Here is an 18,055-nt window from a genome sequence, read left to right on the forward strand (position 1 = left end):
TGGTGTAGTTGTATCAGTTTTGCTCTCGGTTGTTGTGGCTGGTGTAGTTGTTTCAGTTGTGCTCTCAGATGTTTTGGTTGGTGTAGTTGTTTCAATTTTGCTCTCAGTTGTTATGGCTGGTGTAGTTGTTTCAGTTGTGCTCTCAGATGTTTTGGTTGGTGTGGTTGTTTCAATTTTGCTCTCAGTTGTTATGGTTGGTGTAGTTGTTTCAATTTTGCTCTCAGTTTTTATGGCTGGTGTAGTTGTTTCAGTTGTGCTCTCAGTTGTTATGGTTGGTGTAGTTGTTTCAGTTGTGCTCTCAGATATTGTGGTTGGTGTAGTTGTTTCAGTTTTGCTCTCAGTTATAATGGCTGGTGTAGTTGTTTCAGTTGTGCTCTCAGTTGTTATGGCTGGTGTAGTTGTTTCAGTTGTGCTCTCATCTGTTTTTGCTGGAGTAGTTGTTTCAGTTGTGCTCTCAGATGTTTTGGTTGGTGTAGTTGTTTCAATTTTGCTCTCAGTTGTTATGGCTGGTGTAGTTGTTTCAGTTGTGCTCTCAGATGTTTTGGTTGGTGTAGATGTATCAGTTTTGCTCTCGGTTGTTGTGGCTGGTGTAGTTGTTTCAGTTGTTTTTTCAGATGTTTTGGTGTGTGTAGTTGTTTCAATTTTGCTCTCAGTTGTTATGGCTGGTGTAGTTGTTTCAGTTGTGCTCTCAGTTGTTATGGTTGGTGTAGTTGTTTCAATTTTGCTCTCAGTTGTTATGGTTGGTGTAGTTATTTCAATTTTACTCTCAGTTGTTATGGCTGGTGTAGTTGTTTCAATTGTGCTCTCAGATGTTGTGGCTGTTGTAGTTGTTTTAGTTGTGCTCTCAGATATTGTGGTTGGTGTAGTTGTTTCAGTTTTGCTCTCAGTTATAATGGCTGGTGTAGTTGTTTCAGTTGTGCTCTCAGTTGTTGTGGCTGGTGTAGTTGTTTCAGTTGTGCTCTCAGTTGTTATGGCTGGTGTAGTTGTTTCAATTTTGCTCTCAGTTGTTATGGCTGGTGTAGTTGTTTCAGTTGTGCTCTCAGTTGTTGTGGCATGTGTCGTTGTATCAGTTTTGCTCTCGGTTGTTGTGGCTGGTGTAGTTTCAGTTTTGCTCTCGGTTGTTGTGGCTGGTGTAGTTGTTTCAGTTGTGCTCTCAGTTGTTGTGGTTGGTGTAGTTGTTTCTGTTGTGCTCTCATCTGTTTTTGCTGGAGTAGTTGTTTCAGTTGTTTTCCCAGTTGTTATGGCTGGTGTAGTTGTTTCAGTTTTGCTCTCAGTTGTTATGACAGGTGTAGTTGTTTCAGTTGTGCTCTCAGTTGTTGTGGCTGGTGTAGTTGTATCAGTTTTGCTCTCGGTTGTTGTGGCTGGTGTAGTTGTTTCAGTTGTGCTCTCAGATGTTTTGGTTGGTGTAGTTGTTTCAATTTTGCTCTCAGTTGTTATGGCTGGTGTAGTTGTTTCAGTTGTGCTCTCAGATGTTTTGGTTGGTGTGGTTGTTTCAATTTTGCTCTCAGTTGTTATGGTTGGTGTAGTTGTTTCAATTTTGCTCTCAGTTTTTATGGCTGGTGTAGTTGTTTCAGTTGTGCTCTCAGTTGTTATGGTTGGTGTAGTTGTTTCAGTTGTGATCTCAGTTGTTGTGGCTGGTGTAGTTGTATCAGTTTTGCTCTCGGTTGTTGTGGCTGGTGTAGTTTCAGTTTTGCTCTCGGTTGTTGTGGCTGGTATAGTTGTTTCAGTTGTGCTCTCAGTTGTTGTGGCTGGTGTAGTTGTTTCAGTTGTGTTCTCATCTGTTTTTGCTGGAGTAGTTGTTTCAGTTGTTTTCCCAGTTGTTATGGCTGGTGTAGTTGTTTCAGTTTTGCTCTCAGTTGTTATGACAGGTGTAGTTGTTTCAGTTGTGCTCTCAGTTGTTGTGGCTGGTGTAGTTGTATCAGTTTTGCTCTCGGTTGTTGTGGCTGGTGTAGTTGTTTCAGTTGTGCTCTCAGATGTTTTGGTTGGTGTAGTTGTTTCAATTTTGCTCTCAGTTGTTATGGCTGGTGTAGTTATTTCAGTTGTGCTCTCAGATGTTTTGGTTGGTGTAGTTGTTTCAGTTGTGCTCTCAGTTGTTGTGGCTGGTGTAGTTGTATCAGTTTTGCTCTCGGTTGTTGTGGCTGGTGTAGTTGTTTCAGTTGTGCTCTCAGTTGTTATGGTTGGTGTAGTTGTTTCAGTTGTGCTCTCGGTTGTTGTGGCTGGTGTAGTTGTTTCAGTTGTGCTCTCAGATGTTTTGGTTGGTGTAGTTGTTTCAATTTTGCTCTCAGATGTTGTGGCTGTTGTAGTTGTTTTAGTTGTGCTCTCAGATATTGTGGTTGGTGTAGTTGTTTCAGTTGTGCTCTCAGTTGTTATGGCTGGTGTAGTTGTTTCAGTTGTGCTCTCAGCTGTTGTGGCTTGTGTAGTTGTTTCAGTTGTGCTCTCAGTTGTTATGGCTGGTGTAGTTGTTTCAATTTTGCTCTCAGTTGTTGTGAATGGTGTAGTTGTTTCACTTGTGCTCTCAGTTGTTGTGAATGGTGTAGTTGTTTCAGTTTTGCTCTCAATTTTTGTGGCTGGTGTAGTTGTTTCAGTTGTGCTCTCAGATGTTGTGACTGGTGTATTTGTTTCAGTTTTTGTCTCAGATGCTGTCTCTGGTGTAGTTGTTTCAATTGTGCTCTCAGATGTTGTGGCTGGTGTAGTTGTTTCAGTTGTGCTCTCAGATGTTGTGGTTGGTGTAGTTGTTTCAATTTTGCTCTCAGTTATAATGGCTGGTGTAGTTGTTTCAGTTGTGCTCTCAGTTGTTATGGCTGGTGTAGTTGTTTCAGTTGTGCTCTCAGTTGTTTTGGCCGGTGTAGTTATTTCAGTTATGCTCTCAGTTGTTATGGCTGGTGTAGTTGTTTCAGTTGTGCTCTCATCTGTTTTTGCTGGAGTAGTTGTTTCAGTTGTTTTCCCAGTTGTTATGGCTGGTGTAGTTGTTTCAGTTGTGCTCTCAGATGTTTTGGCTGGTGTAGTTGTTTCAGTTTTGCTCTCAGTTGTTGTGTCTGCTGTAGTTGTTTCAATTGTGCTCTCAGATGTTGTGGCTGTTGTAGTTGTTTTAGTTGTGCTCTCAGATATTGTGGTTGGTGTAGTTGTTTCAGTTTTGCTCTCAGTTATAATGGCTGGTGTAGTTGTTTCAGTTGTGCTCTCAGTTGTTGTGGCTGGTGTAGTTGTATCAGTTTTGCTCTCGGTTGTTGTGGCTGGTGTAGTTTCAGTTTTGCTCTCAGTTATAATGGCTGGTGTAGTTGTTTCAGTTGTGCTCTCAGTTGTTGTGGCTGGTGTAGTTGTTTCAGCTGTGCTCTCAGTTGTTGTGGCTGGTGTAGTTGTTTCAGTTGTGCTCTCATCTGTTTTTGCTGGAGTAGTTGTTTCAGTTGTTTTCCCAGTTGTTATGGCTGGTGTAGTTGTTTCAGTTTTGCTCTCAGTTGTTATGACAGGTGTAGTTGTTTCAGTTGTGCTCTCAGTTGTTGTGGCTGGTGTAGTTGTTTCAGTTGTGCTCTCATCTGTTTTTGCTGGAGTAGTTGTTTCAGTTGTTTTCCCAGTTGTTATGGCTGGTGTAGTTGTTTCAGTTTTGCTCTCAGTTGTTATGACAGGTGTAGTTGATTCAGTTGTGCTCTCAGTTGTTATGACAGGTGTAGTTGATTCAGTTGTGCTCTCAGTTGTTATGACAGGTGTAGTTGTTTCAGCTGTGCTCTCAGTTGTTGTGGCTGGTGTAGTTTTTTCAGTTGTGCTCTCATCTGTTTTTGCTGGAGTAGTTGTTTCAGTTGTTTTCCCAGTTGTTATGGCTGGTGTAGTTGTTTCAGTTTTGCTCTCAGTTGTTATGACAGGTGTAGTTGATTCAGTTGTGCTCTCAGTTGTTGTGGCTGGTGTAGTTGTATCAGTTTTGCTCTCGGTTGTTGTGGCTGGTGTAGTTGTTTCAGTTGTGCTCTCAGATGTTTTGGTTGGTGTAGTTGTTTCAATTTTGCTCTCAGTTGTTATGGCTGGTGTAGTTGTTTCAGTTGTGCTCTCAGATGTTTTGGTTGGTGTGGTTGTTTCAATTTTGCTCTCAGTTGTTATGGTTGGTGTAGTTGTTTCAATTTTGCTCTCAGTTTTTATGGCTGGTGTAGTTGTTTCAATTGTGCTCTCAGATGTTGTGGCTGTTGTAGTTGTTTTAGTTGTGCTCTCAGATATTGTGGTTAGTGTAGTTGTTTCAGTTGTGCTCTCAGTTGTTATGGCTGGTGTAGTTGTTTCAGTTGTGTTCTCATCTGTTTTTGCTGGAGTAGTTGTTTCAGTTGTTTTCCCAGTTGTTATGGCTGGTGTAGTTGTTTCAGTTTTGCTCTCAGTTGTTATGACAGGTGTAGTTGTTTCAGTTGTGCTCTCAGTTGTTGTGGCTGGTGTAGTTGTATCAGTTTTGCTCTCGGTTGTTGTGGCTGGTGTAGTTGTTTCAGTTGTGCTCTCAGATGTTTTGGTTGGTGTAGTTGTTTCAATTTTGCTCTCAGTTGTTATGGCTGGTGTAGTTGTTTCAGTTGTGCTCTCAGATGTTTTGGTTGGTGTAGTTGTTTCAGTTGTGCTCTCAGTTGTTGTGGCTGGTGTAGTTGTATCAGTTTTGCTCTCGGTTGTTGTGGCTGGTGTAGTTGTTTCAGTTGTGCTCTCAGTTGTTATGGTTGGTGTAGTTGTTTCAGTTGTGCTCTCGGTTGTTGTGGCTGGTGTAGTTGTTTCAGTTGTGCTCTCAGATGTTTTGGTTGGTGTAGTTGTTTCAATTTTGCTCTCAGTTGTTATGGCTGGTGTAGTTGTTTCAGTTGTGCTCTCAGATGTTTTGGTTGGTATGGTTGTTTCAATTTCGCTCTCAGTTGTTATGGTTGGTGTAGTTGTTTCAATTTTGCTCTCAGTTTTTATGGCTGGTGTAGTTGTTTCAATTGTGCTCTCAGATGTTGTGGCTGTTGTAGTTGTTTTAGTTGTGCTCTCAGATATTGTGGTTGGTGTAGTTGTTTCAGTTTTGCTCTCAGTTATAATGGCTGGTGTAGTTGTTTCAGTTGTGCTCTCAGTTGTTGTGGCTGGTGTAGTTGTCTCAGTTGTGCTCTCAGTTGTTATGGCTGGTGTAGTTGTTTCAATTTTGCTCTCAGTTGTTATGGCTGGTGTAGTTGTTTCAGTTGTGCTCTCAGTTGTTGTGGCTGGTGTAGTTGTATCAGTTTTGCTCTCGGTTGTTGTGGCTGGTGTAGTTTCAGTTTTGCTCTCAGTTATAATGGCTGGTGTAGTTGTTTCAGTTGTGCTCTCAGTTGTTGTGGCTGGTGTAGTTGTTTCAGCTGTGCTCTCAGTTGTTGTGGCTGGTGTAGTTGTTTCAGTTGTGCTCTCATCTGTTTTTGCTGGAGTAGTTGTTTCAGTTGTTTTCCCAGTTGTTATGGCTGGTGTAGTTGTTTCAGTTTTGCTCTCAGTTGTTATGACAGGTGTAGTTGTTTCAGTTGTGCTCTCAGTTGTTATGGTTGGTGTAGTTGTTTCAGTTGTGCTCTCGGTTGTTGTGGCTGGTGTAGTTGTTTCAGTTGTGCTCTCAGATGTTTTGGTTGGTGTAGTTGTTTCAATTTTGCTCTCAGTTGTTATGGCTGGTGTAGTTGTTTCAGTTGTGCTCTCAAATGTTTTGGTTGGTGTGGTTGTTTCAATTTTGCTCTCAGTTGTTATGGTTGGTGTAGTTGTTTCAATTTTGCTCTCAGTTTTTATGGCTGGTGTAGTTGTTTCAATTGTGCTCTTAGATGTTGTGGCTGTTGTAGTTGTTTTAGTTGTGCTCTCAGATATTGTGGTTGGTGTAGTTGTTTCAGTTGTGCTCTCAGTTGTTATGGCTGGTGTAGTTGTTTCAGTTGTGCTCTCAGCTGTTGTGGCTGGTGTAGTTGTTTCAGTTGTGCTCTCAGTTGTTATGGCTGGTGTAGTTGTTTCAGTTGTGCTCTCAGTTGTTATGGCTGGTGTAGTTGTTTCAGTTGTGCTCTCATCTGTTTTTGCTGGAGTAGTTGTTTCAGTTGTGCTCTCAGATGTTTTGGTTGGTGTAGTTGTTTCAATTTTGCTCTCAGTTGTTATGGCTGGTGTAGTTGTTTCAGTTGTGCTCTCAGATGTTTTGGTTGGTGTAGATGTATCAGTTTTGCTCTTGGTTGTTGTGGCTGGTGTAGTTGTTTCAGTTGTTTTTTCAGATGTTTTGGTGTGTGTAGTTGTTTCAATTTTGCTCTCAGTTGTTATGGCTGGTGTAGTTGTTTCAGTTGTGCTCTCAGTTGTTATGGTTGGTGTAGTTGTTTCAGTTGTGCTCTCATCTGTTTTTGCTGGAGTAGTTGTTTCAGTTGTTTTCCCAGTTGTTATGGCTGGTGTAGTTGTTTCAGTTTTGCTCTCAGTTGTTATGACAGGTGTAGTTGTTTCAGTTGTGCTCTCAGTTGTTGTGGCTGGTGTAGTTGTATCAGTTTTGCTCTCGGTTGTTGTGGCTGGTGTAGTTGTTTCAGTTGTGCTCTCAGATGTTTTGGTTGGTGTAGTTGTTTCAATTTTGCTCTCAGTTGTTATGGCTGGTGTAGTTGTTTCAGTTGTGCTCTCAGATGTTTTGGTTGGTGTGGTTGTTTCCATTTTGCTCTCAGTTGTTATGGTTGGTGTAGTTGTTTCAATTTTGCTCTCAGTTTTTATGGCTGGTGTAGTTGTTTCAGTTGTGCTCTCAGTTGTTATGGTTGGTGTAGTTGTTTCAGTTGTGCTCTCAGTTGTTGTGGCTGGTGTAGTTGTATCAGTTTTGCTCTCGGTTGTTGTGGCTGGTGTAGTTTCAGTTTTGCTCTCGGTTGTTGTGGCTGGTGTAGTTGTTTCAGTTGTGCTCTCAGTTGTTGTGGCTGGTGTAGTTGTTTCAGTTGTGTTCTCATCTGTTTTTGCTGGAGTAGTTGTTTCAGTTGTTTTCCCAGTTGTTATGGCTGGTGTAGTTGTTTCAGTTTTGCTCTCAGTTGTTATGACAGGTGTAGTTGTTTCAGTTGTGCTCTCAGTTGTTGTGGCTGGTGTAGTTGTATCAGTTTTGCTCTCGGTTGTTGTGGCTGGTGTAGTTGTTTCAGTTGTGCTCTCAGATGTTTTGGTTGGTGTAGTTGTTTCAATTTTGCTCTCAGTTGTTATGGCTGGTGTAGTTATTTCAGTTGTGCTCTCAGATGTTTTGGTTGGTGTAGTTGTTTCAGTTGTGCTCTCAGTTGTTGTGGCTGGTGTAGTTGTATCAGTTTTGCTCTCGGTTGTTGTGGCTGGTGTAGTTGTTTCAGTTGTGCTCTCAGTTGTTATGGTTGGTGTAGTTGTTTCAGTTGTGCTCTTGGTTGTTGTGGCTGGTGTAGTTGTTTCAGTTGTGCTCTCAGATGTTTTGGTTGGTGTAGTTGTTTCAATTTTGCTCTCAGTTGTTATGGCTGGTGTAGTTGTTTCAGTTGTGCTCTCAGATGTTTTGGTTGGTGTGGTTGTTTCAATTTTGCTCTCAGTTGTTATGGTTGGTGTAGTTGTTTCAATTTTGCTCTCAGTTTTTATGGCTGGTGTAGTTGTTTCAATTGTGCTCTCAGATGTTGTGGCTGTTGTAGTTGTTTTAGTTGTGCTCTCAGATATTGTGGTTGGTGTAGTTGTTTCAGTTGTGCTCTCAGTTGTTATGGCTGGTGTAGTTGTTTCAGTTGTGCTCTCAGCTGTTGTGGCTGGTGTAGTTGTTTCAGTTGTGCTCTCAGTTGTTATGGCTGGTGTAGTTGTTTCAATTTTGCTCTCAGTTGTTGTGAATGGTGTAGTTGTTTCACTTGTGCTCTCAGTTGTTGTGAATGGTGTAGTTGTTTCAGTTTTGCTCTCAATTTTTGTGGCTGGTGTAGTTGTTTCAGTTGTGCTCTCAGATGTTGTGACTGGTGTATTTGTTTCAGTTTTTGTCTCAGATGCTGTCTCTGGTGTAGTTGTTTCAATTGTGCTCTCAAATGTTTTGGTTGGTGTGGTTGTTTCAATTTTGTTCTCAGTTGTTATGGTTGGTGTAGTTGTTTCAATTTTGCTCTCAGTTTTTATGGCTGGTGTAGTTGTTTCAATTGTGCTCTTAGATGTTGTGGCTGTTGTAGTTGTTTTAGTTGTGCTCTCAGATATTGTGGTTGGTGTAGTTGTTTCAGTTGTGCTCTCAGTTGTTATGGCTGGTGTAGTTGTTTCAGTTGTGCTCTCAGCTGTTGTGGCTGGTGTAGTTGTTTCAGTTGTGCTCTCAGTTGTTATGGCTGGTGTAGTTGTTTCAATTTTGCTCTCAGTTGTTATGGCTGGTGTAGTTGTTTCAATTTTGCTCTCAGTTGTTATGACTGGTGTAGTTGTTTCAGTTGTACTCTCAGATATTGTGGTTGGTGTAGTTGTTTCAGTTTTGCTCTCAGATATTGTGGTTCGTGTAGTTGTTTCAGTTTTGCTCTCAGTTATAATGGCTGGTGTAGTTGTTTCAGTTGTGCTCTCAGTTGTTATGGCTGGTGTAGTTGTTTCAGTTGTGCTCTCATCTGTTTTTGCTGGAGTAGTTGTTTCAGTTGTGCTCTCAGATGTTTTGGTTGGTGTAGTTGTTTCAATTTTGCTCTCAGTTGTTATGGCTGGTGTAGTTGTTTCAGTTGTGCTCTCAGATGTTTTGGTTGGTGTAGATGTATCAGTTTTGCTCTCGGTTGTTGTGGCTGGTGTAGTTGTTTCAGTTGTTTTTTCAGATGTTTTGGTGTGTGTAGTTGTTTCAATTTTGCTCTCAGTTGTTATGGCTGGCGTAGTTGTTTCAGTTGTGCTCTCAGTTGTTATGGTTGGTGTAGTTGTTTCAGTTGTGCTCTCATCTGTTTTTGCTGGAGTAGTTGTTTCAGTTGTTTTCCCAGTTGTTATGGCTGGTGTAGTTGTTTCAGTTTTGCTCTCAGTTGTTATGACAGGTGTAGTTGTTTCAGTTGTGCTCTCAGTTGTTGTGGCTGGTGTAGTTGTATCAGTTTTGCTCTCGGTTGTTGTGGCTGGTGTAGTTGTTTCAGTTGTGCTCTCAGATGTTTTGGTTGGTGTAGTTGTTTCAATTTTGCTCTCAGTTGTTATGGCTGGTGTAGTTGTTTCAGTTGTGCTCTCAGATGTTTTGGTTGGTGTGGTTGTTTCAATTTTGCTCTCAGTTGTTATGGTTGGTGTAGTTGTTTCAATTTTGCTCTCAGTTTTTATGGCTGGTGTAGTTGTTTCAGTTGTGCTCTCAGTTGTTATGGTTGGTGTAGTTGTTTCAGTTGTGCTCTCAGTTGTTGTGGCTGGTGTAGTTGTATCAGTTTTGCTCTCGGTTGTTGTGGCTGGTGTAGTTTCAGTTTTGCTCTCGGTTGTTGTGGCTGGTGTAGTTGTTTCAGTTGTGCTCTCAGTTGTTGTGGCTGGTGTAGTTGTTTCAGTTGTGTTCTCATCTGTTTTTGCTGGAGTAGTTGTTTCAGTTGTTTTCCCAGTTGTTATGGCTGGTGTAGTTGTTTCAGTTTTGCTCTCAGTTGTTATGACAGGTGTAGTTGTTTCAGTTGTGCTCTCAGTTGTTGTGGCTGGTGTAGTTGTATCAGTTTTGCTCTCGGTTGTTGTGGCTGGTGTAGTTGTTTCAGTTGTGCTCTCAGATGTTTTGGTTGGTGTAGTTGTTTCAATTTTGCTCTCAGTTGTTATGGCTGGTGTAGTTATTTCAGTTGTGCTCTCAGATGTTTTGGTTGGTGTAGTTGTTTCAGTTGTGCTCTCAGTTGTTGTGGCTGGTGTAGTTGTATCAGTTTTGCTCTCGGTTGTTGTGGCTGGTGTAGTTGTTTCAGTTGTGCTCTCAGTTGTTATGGTTGGTGTAGTTGTTTCAGTTGTGCTCTTGGTTGTTGTGGCTGGTGTAGTTGTTTCAGTTGTGCTCTCAGATGTTTTGGTTGGTGTAGTTGTTTCAATTTTGCTCTCAGTTGTTATGGCTGGTGTAGTTGTTTCAGTTGTGCTCTCAGATGTTTTGGTTGGTGTGGTTGTTTCAATTTTGCTCTCAGTTGTTATGGTTGGTGTAGTTGTTTCAATTTTGCTCTCAGTTTTTATGGCTGGTGTAGTTGTTTCAATTGTGCTCTCAGATGTTGTGGCTGTTGTAGTTGTTTTAGTTGTGCTCTCAGATATTGTGGTTGGTGTAGTTGTTTCAGTTGTGCTCTCAGTTGTTATGGCTGGTGTAGTTGTTTCAGTTGTGCTCTCAGCTGTTGTGGCTGGTGTAGTTGTTTCAGTTGTGCTCTCAGTTGTTATGGCTGGTGTAGTTGTTTCAATTTTGCTCTCAGTTGTTGTGAATGGTGTAGTTGTTTCACTTGTGCTCTCAGTTGTTGTGAATGGTGTAGTTGTTTCAGTTTTGCTCTCAATTTTTGTGGCTGGTGTAGTTGTTTCAGTTGTGCTCTCAGATGTTGTGACTGGTGTATTTGTTTCAGTTTTTGTCTCAGATGCTGTCTCTGGTGTAGTTGTTTCAATTGTGCTCTCAGATGTTGTGGCTGGTGTAGTTGTTTCAGTTGTGCTCTCAGATGTTGTGGTTGGTGTAGTTGTTTCAATTTTGCTCTCAGTTATAATGGCTGGTGTAGTTGTTTCAGTTGTGCTCTCAGTTGTTATGGCTGGTGTAGTTGTTTCAGTTGTGCTCTCAGTTGTTTTGGCTGGTGTAGTTATTTCAGTTATGCTCTCAGTTGTTATGGCTGGTGTAGTTGTTTCAGTTGTGCTCTCATCTGTTTTTGCTGGAGTAGTTGTTTCAGTTGTTTTCCCAGTTGTTATGGCTGGTGTAGTTGTTTCAGTTGTGCTCTCAGATGTTTTGGCTGGTGTAGTTGTTTCAGTTTTGCTCTCAGTTGTTGTGTCTGCTGTAGTTGTTTCAATTGTGCTCTCAGATGTTGTGGCTGTTGAAGTTGTTTTAGTTGTGCTCTCAAATATTGTGGTTGGTGTAGTTGTTTCAGTTTTGCTCTCAGTTATAATGGCTGGTGTAGTTGTTTCAGTTGTGCTCTCAGTTGTTGTGGCTGGTGTAGTTGTCTCAGTTGTGCTCTCAGTTGTTATGGCTGGTGTAGTTGTTTCAATTTTGCTCTCAGTTGTTATGGCTGTTGTAGTTGTTTCAGTTGTGCTCTCAGTTGTTGTGGCTGGTGTAGTTGTATCAGTTTTGCTCTCGGTTGTTGTGGCTGGTGTAGTTTCAGTTTTGCTCTCAGTTATAATGGCTGGTGTAGTTGTTTCAGTTGTGCTCTCAGTTGTTGTGGCTGGTGTAGTTGTTTCAGCTGTGCTCTCAGTTGTTGTGGCTGGTGTAGTTGTTTCAGTTGTGCTCTCATCTGTTTTTGCTGGAGTAGTTGTTTCAGTTGTTTTCCCAGTTGTTATGGCTGGTGTAGTTGTTTCAGTTTTGCTCTCAGTTGTTATGACAGGTGTAGTTGTTTCAGTTGTGCTCTCAGTTGTTGTGGCTGGTGTAGTTGTATCAGTTTTGCTCTCGGTTGTTGTGGCTGGTGTAGTTGTTTCAGTTGTGCTCTCAGATGTTTTGGTTGGTGTAGTTGTTTCAATTTTGCTCTCAGTTGTTATGGCTGGTGTAGTTGTTTCAGTTGTGCTCTCAGATGTTTTGGTTGGTGTGGTTGTTTCAATTTTGCTCTCAGTTGTTATGGTTGGTGTAGTTGTTTCAATTTTGCTCTCAGTTTTTATGGCTGGTGTAGTTGTTTCAATTGTGCTCTCAGATGTTGTGGCTGTTGTAGTTGTTTTAGTTGTGCTCTCAGATATTGTGGTTAGTGTAGTTGTTTCAGTTGTGCTCTCAGTTGTTATGGCTGGTGTAGTTGTTTCAGTTGTGTTCTCATCTGTTTTTGCTGGAGTAGTTGTTTCAGTTGTTTTCCCAGTTGTTATGGCTGGTGTAGTTGTTTCAGTTTTGCTCTCAGTTGTTATGACAGGTGTAGTTGTTTCAGTTGTGCTCTCAGTTGTTGTGGCTGGTGTAGTTGTATCAGTTTTGCTCTCGGTTGTTGTGGCTGGTGTAGTTGTTTCAGTTGTGCTCTCAGATGTTTTGGTTGGTGTAGTTGTTTCAATTTTGCTCTCAGTTGTTATGGCTGGTGTAGTTGTTTTAGTTGTGCTCTCAGATGTTTTGGTTGGTGTAGTTGTTTCAGTTGTGCTCTCAGTTGTTGTGGCTGGTGTAGTTGTATCAGTTTTGCTCTCGGTTGTTGTGGCTGGTGTAGTTGTTTCAGTTGTGCTCTCAGTTGTTATGGTTGGTGTAGTTGTTTCAGTTGTGCTCTCGGTTGTTGTGGCTGGTGTAGTTGTTTCAGTTGTGCTCTCAGATGTTTTGGTTGGTGTAGTTGTTTCAATTTTGCTCTCAGTTGTTATGGCTGGTGTAGTTGTTTCAGTTGTGCTCTCAGATGTTTTGGTTGGTGTGGTTGTTTCAATTTTGCTCTCAGTTGTTATGGTTGGTGTAGTTGTTTCAATTTTGCTCTCAGTTTTTATGGCTGGTGTAGTTGTTTCAATTGTGCTCTTAGATGTTGTGGCTGTTGTAGTTGTTTTAGTTGTGCTCTCAGATATTGTGGTTGGTGTAGTTGTTTCAGTTGTGCTCTCAGTTGTTATGGCTGGTGTAGTTGTTTCAGTTGTGCTCTCAGCTGTTGTGGCTGGTGTAGTTGTTTCAGTTGTGCTCTCAGTTGTTATGGCTGGTGTAGTTGTTTCAATTTTGCTCTCAGTTGTTATGGCTGGTGTAGTTGTTTCAATTTTGCTCTCAGTTGTTATGACTGGTGTAGTTGTTTCAGTTGTACTCTCAGATATTGTGGTTGGTGTAGTTGTTTCAGTTTTGCTCTCAGATATTGTGGTTCGTGTAGTTGTTTCAGTTTTGCTCTCAGTTATAATGGCTGGTGTAGTTGTTTCAGTTGTGCTCTCAGTTGTTATGGCTGGTGTAGTTGTTTCAGTTGTGCTCTCATCTGTTTTTGCTGGAGTAGTTGTTTCAGTTGTGCTCTCAGATGTTTTGGTTGGTGTAGTTGTTTCAATTTTGCTCTCAGTTGTTATGGCTGGTGTAGTTGTTTCAGTTGTGCTCTCAGATGTTTTGGTTGGTGTAGATGTATCAGTTTTGCTCTCGGTTGTTGTGGCTGGTGTAGTTGTTTCAGTTGTTTTTTCAGATGTTTTGGTGTGTGTAGTTGTTTCAATTTTGCTCTCAGTTGTTATGGCTGGTGTAGTTGTTTCAGTTGTGCTCTCAGTTGTTATGGTTGGTGTAGTTGTTTCAGTTGTGCTCTCATCTGTTTTTGCTGGAGTAGTTGTTTCAGTTGTTTTCCCAGTTGTTATGGCTGGTGTAGTTGTTTCAGTTTTGCTCTCAGTTGTTATGACAGGTGTAGTTGTTTCAGTTGTGCTCTCAGTTGTTGTGGCTGGTGTAGTTGTATCAGTTTTGCTCTCGGTTGTTGTGGCTGGTGTAGTTGTTTCAGTTGTGCTCTCAGATGTTTTGGTTGGTGTAGTTGTTTCAATTTTGCTCTCAGTTGTTATGGCTGGTGTAGTTGTTTCAGTTGTGCTCTCAGATGTTTTGGTTGGTGTGGTTGTTTCAATTTTGCTCTTAGTTGTTATGGTTGGTGTAGTTGTTTCAATTTTGCTCTCAGTTTTTATGGCTGGTGTAGTTGTTTCAGTTTTGCTCTCAGTTGTTATGGTTGGTGTAGTTGTTTCAGTTGTGCTCTCAGTTGTTGTGGCTGGTGTAGTTGTATCAGTTTTGCTCTCGGTTGTTGTGGCTGGTGTAGTTTCAGTTTTGCTCTCGGTTGTTGTGGTTGGTGTAGTTGTTTCAGTTGTGCTCTCAGTTGTTGTGGCTGGTGTAGTTGTTTCAGTTGTGTTCTCATCTGTTTTTGCTGGAGTAGTTGTTTCAGTTGTTTTCCCAGTTGTTATGGCTGGTGTAGTTGTTTCAGTTTTGCTCTCAGTTGTTATGACAGGTGTAGTTGTTTCAGTTGTGCTCTCAGTTGTTGTGGCTGGTGTAGTTGTATCAGTTTTGCTCTCGGTTGTTGTGGCTGGTGTAGTTGTTTCAGTTGTGCTCTCAGATGTTTTGGTTGGTGTAGTTGTTTCAATTTTGCTCTCAGTTGTTATGGCTGGTGTAGTTATTTCAGTTGTGCTCTCAGATGTTTTGGTTGGTGTAGTTGTTTCAGTTGTGCTCTCAGTTGTTGTGGCTGGTGTAGTTGTATCAGTTTTGCTCTCGGTTGTTGTGGCTGGTGTAGTTGTTTCAGTTGTGCTCTCAGTTGTTATGGTTGGTGTAGTTGTTTCAGTTGTGCTCTCGGTTGTTGTGGCTGGTGTAGTTGTTTCAGTTGTGCTCTCAGATGTTTTGGTTGGTGTAGTTGTTTCAATTTTGCTCTCAGTTGTTATGGCTGGTGTAGTTGTTTCAGTTGTGCTCTCAGATGTTTTGGTTGGTGTGGTTGTTTCAATTTTGCTCTCAGTTGTTATGGTTGGTGTAGTTGTTTCAATTTTGCTCTCAGTTTTTATGGCTGGTGTAGTTGTTTCAATTGTGCTCTCAGATGTTGTGGCTGTTGTAGTTGTTTTAGTTGTGCTCTCAGATATTGTGGTTGGTGTAGTTGTTTCAGTTGTGCTCTCAGTTGTTATGGCTGGTGTAGTTGTTTCAGTTGTGCTCTCAGCTGTTGTGGCTGGTGTAGTTGTTTCAGTTGTGCTCTCAGTTGTTATGGCTGGTGTAGTTGTTTCAATTTTGCTCTCAGTTGTTGTGAATGGTGTAGTTGTTTCACTTGTGCTCTCAGTTGTTGTGAATGGTGTAGTTGTTTCAGTTTTGCTCTCAATTTTTGTGGCTGGTGTAGTTGTTTCAGTTGTGCTCTCAGATGTTGTGACTGGTGTATTTGTTTCAGTTTTTGTCTCAGATGCTGTCTCTGGTGTAGTTGTTTCAATTGTGCTCTCAGATGTTGTGGCTGGTGTAGTTGTTTCAGTTGTGCTCTCAGATGTTGTGGTTGGTGTAGTTGTTTCAATTTTGCTCTCAGTTATAATGGCTGGTGTAGTTGTTTCAGTTGTGCTCTCAGTTGTTATGGCTGGTGTAGTTGTTTCAGTTGTGCTCTCAGTTGTTTTGGCTGGTGTAGTTATTTCAGTTATGCTCTCAGTTGTTATGGCTGGTGTAGTTGTTTCAGTTGTGCTCTCATCTGTTTTTGCTGGAGTAGTTGTTTCAGTTGTTTTCCCAGTTGTTATGGCTGGTGTAGTTGTTTCAGTTGTGCTCTCAGATGTTTTGGCTGGTGTAGTTGTTTCAGTTTTGCTCTCAGTTGTTGTGTCTGCTGTAGTTGTTTCAATTGTGCTCTCAGATGTTGTGGCTGTTGTAGTTGTTTTAGTTGTGCTCTCAGATATTGTGGTTGGTGTAGTTGTTTCAGTTTTGCTCTCAGTTATAATGGCTGGTGTAGTTGTTTCAGTTGTGCTCTCAGTTGTTGTGGCTGGTGTAGTTGTCTCAGTTGTGCTCTCAGTTGTTATGGCTGGTGTAGTTGTTTCAATTTTGCTCTCAGTTGTTATGGCTGGTGTAGTTGTTTCAGTTGTGCTCTCAGTTGTTGTGGCTGGTGTAGTTGTATCAGTTTTGCTCTCGGTTGTTGTGGCTGGTGTAGTTTCAGTTTTGCTCTCAGTTATAATGGCTGGTGTAGTTGTTTCAGTTGTGCTCTCAGTTGTTGTGGCTGGTGTAGTTGTTTCAGCTGTGCTCTCAGTTGTTGTGGCTGGTGTAGTTGTTTCAGTTGTGCTCTCATCTGTTTTTGCTGGAGTAGTTGTTTCAGTTGTTTTCCCAGTTGTTATGGCTGGTGTAGTTGTTTCAGTTTTGCTCTCAGTTGTTATGACAGGTGTAGTTGTTTCAGTTGTGCTCTCAGTTGTTGTGGCTGGTGTAGTTGTATCAGTTTTGCTCTCGGTTGTTGTGGCTGGTGTAGTTGTTTCAGTTGTGCTCTCAGATGTTTTGGTTGGTGTAGTTTGTTCAATTTTGCTCTCAGTTGTTATGGCTGGTGTAGTTGTTTCAGTTGTGCTCTCAGATGTTTTGGTTGGTGTGGTTGTTTCAATTTTGCTCTCAGTTGTTATGGTTGGTGTAGTTGTTTCAATTTTGCTCTCAGTTTTTATGGCTGGTGTAGTTGTTTCAATTGTGCTCTCAGATGTTGTGGCTGTTGTAGTTGTTTTAGTTGTGCTCTCAGATATTGTGGTTAGTGTAGTTGTTTCAGTTGTGCTCTCAGTTGTTATGGCTGGTGTAGTTGTTTCAGTTGTGTTCTCATCTGTTTTTGCTGGAGTAGTTGTTTCAGTTGTTTTCCCAGTTGTTATGGCTGGTGTAGTTGTTTCAGTTTTGCTCTCAGTTGTTATGACAGGTGTAGTTGTTTCAGTTGTGCTCTCAGTTGTTGTGGCTGGTGTAGTTGTATCAGTTTTGCTCTCGGTTGTTGTGGCTGGTGTAGTTGTTTCAGTTGTGCTCTCAGATGTTTTGGTTGGTGTAGTTGTTTCAATTTTGCTCTCAGTTGTTATGGCTGGTGTAGTTGTTTTAGTTGTGCTCTCAGATGTTTTGGTTGGTGTAGTTGTTTCAGTTGTGCTCTCAGTTGTTGTGGCTGGTGTAGTTGTATCAGTTTTGCTCTCGGTTGTTGTGGCTGGTGTAGTTGTTTCAGTTGTGCTCTCAGTTGTTATGGTTGGTGTAGTTGTTTCAGTTGTGCTCTCGGTTGTTGTGGCTGGTGTAGTTGTTTCAGTTGTGCTCTCAGATATTGTGGTTAGTGTAGTTGTTTCAATTTTGCTCTCAGTTGTTATGGCTGGTGTAGTTGTTTCAGTTGTGCTCTCATCTGTTTTTGCTGGAGTAGTTGTTTCAGTTGTTTTCCCAGTTGTTATGGCTGGTGTAGTTGTTTCAGTTTTGCTCTCAGTTGTTATGACAGGTGTAGTTGTTTCAGTTGTGCTCTCAGTTGTTGTGGCTGGTGTAGTTGTATCAGTTTTGCTCTCGGTTGTTGTGGCTGGTGTAGTTGTTTCAGTTGTGCTCTCAGATGTTTTGGTTGGTGTAGTTGTTTCAATTTTGCTCTCAGTTGTTATGGCTGGTGTAGTTGTTTCAATTTTGCTCTCAGTTGTTATGGCTGGTGTAGTTGTTTCAATTGTGCTCTCAGATGTTGTGGCTGGTGTAGTTGTTTCAGTTGTGCTCTCAGATGTTGTGGTTGGTGTAGATGTTTCAATTTTGCTCTCAGTTATAATGGCTGGTGTAGTTGTTTCAGTTGTGCTCTCAGTTGTTATGGCTGGTGTAGTTGTTTCAGTTGTGCTCTCAGTTGTTTTGGCTGGTGTAGTTATTTCAGTTATGCTCTCAGTTGTTATGGCTGGTGTAGTTGTTTCAGTTGTGCTCTCATCTGTTTTTGCTGGAGTAGTTGTTTCAGTTGTTTTCCCAGTTGTTATGGCTGGTGTAGTTGTTTCAGTTGTGCTCTCAGATGTTTTGGCTGGTGTAGTTGTTTCAGTTTTGCTCTCAGTTGTTGTGTCTGCTGTAGTTGTTTCAATTGTGCTCTCAGATGTTGTGGCTGTTGTGGTTGTTTTAGTTGTGCTCTCAGATATTGTGGTTGGTGTAGTTGTTTCAGTTTTGCTCTCAGTTATAATGGCTGGTGTAGTTGTTTCAGTTGTGCTCTCAGTTGTTGTGGCTGGTGTAGTTGTCTCAGTTGTGCTCTCAGTTGTTATGGCTGGTGTAGTTGTTTCAATTTTGCTCTCAGTTGTTATGGCTGGTGTAGTTGTTTCAGTTGTGCTCTTAGATGTTGTGGCTGTTGTAGTTGTTTTAGTTGTGCTCTCAGATATTGTGGTTGGTGTAGTTGTTTCAGTTGTGCTCTCAGTTGTTATGGCTGGTGTAGTTGTTTCAGTTGTGCTCTCAGCTGTTGTGGCTGGTGTAGTTGTTTCAGTTGTGCTCTCAGTTGTTATGGCTGGTGTAGTTGTTTCAATTTTGCTCTCAGTTGTTATGGCTGGTGTAGTTGTTTCAATTTTGCTCTCAGTTGTTATGACTGGTGTAGTTGTTTCAGTTGTACTCTCAGATATTGTGGTTGGTGTAGTTGTTTCAGTTTTGCTCTCAGATATTGTGGTTGGTGTAGTTGTTTCAGTTTTGCTCTCAGTTATAATGGCTGGTGTAGTTGTTTCAGTTGTGCTCTCAGTTGTTATGGCTGGTGTAGTTGTTTCAGTTGTGCTCTCAGATGTTTTGGTTGGTGTGGTTGTTTCAATTTTGCTC

General features: G+C 41.4%; 1 protein-coding gene across 1 annotated transcript in view; it reads right to left on the reverse strand.

Annotated features, from left to right (window-relative positions):
- Positions 1-1,914: 1,914 nt before the first annotated feature.
- LOC137073771 (integumentary mucin C.1-like) overlaps positions 1,915-18,055 on the reverse strand; it is a gene marked incomplete at its 3' end in the record, with an annotated part of 29,694 nt that continues 13,553 nt past the window's right edge. Inside the window, exon 3 of the mRNA XM_067442479.1 lies at positions 1,915-2,709. Within this exon, the coding sequence (XP_067298580.1) occupies positions 1,915-2,709 (795 nt within the window). The remainder of the gene's footprint in view (positions 2,710-18,055) is intronic.

The sequence above is a fragment of the Pseudorasbora parva genome, chromosome 4, assembly GCF_024679245.1.
Source record: "Pseudorasbora parva isolate DD20220531a chromosome 4, ASM2467924v1, whole genome shotgun sequence".
NCBI lineage: Eukaryota > Metazoa > Chordata > Actinopteri > Cypriniformes > Gobionidae > Pseudorasbora > Pseudorasbora parva.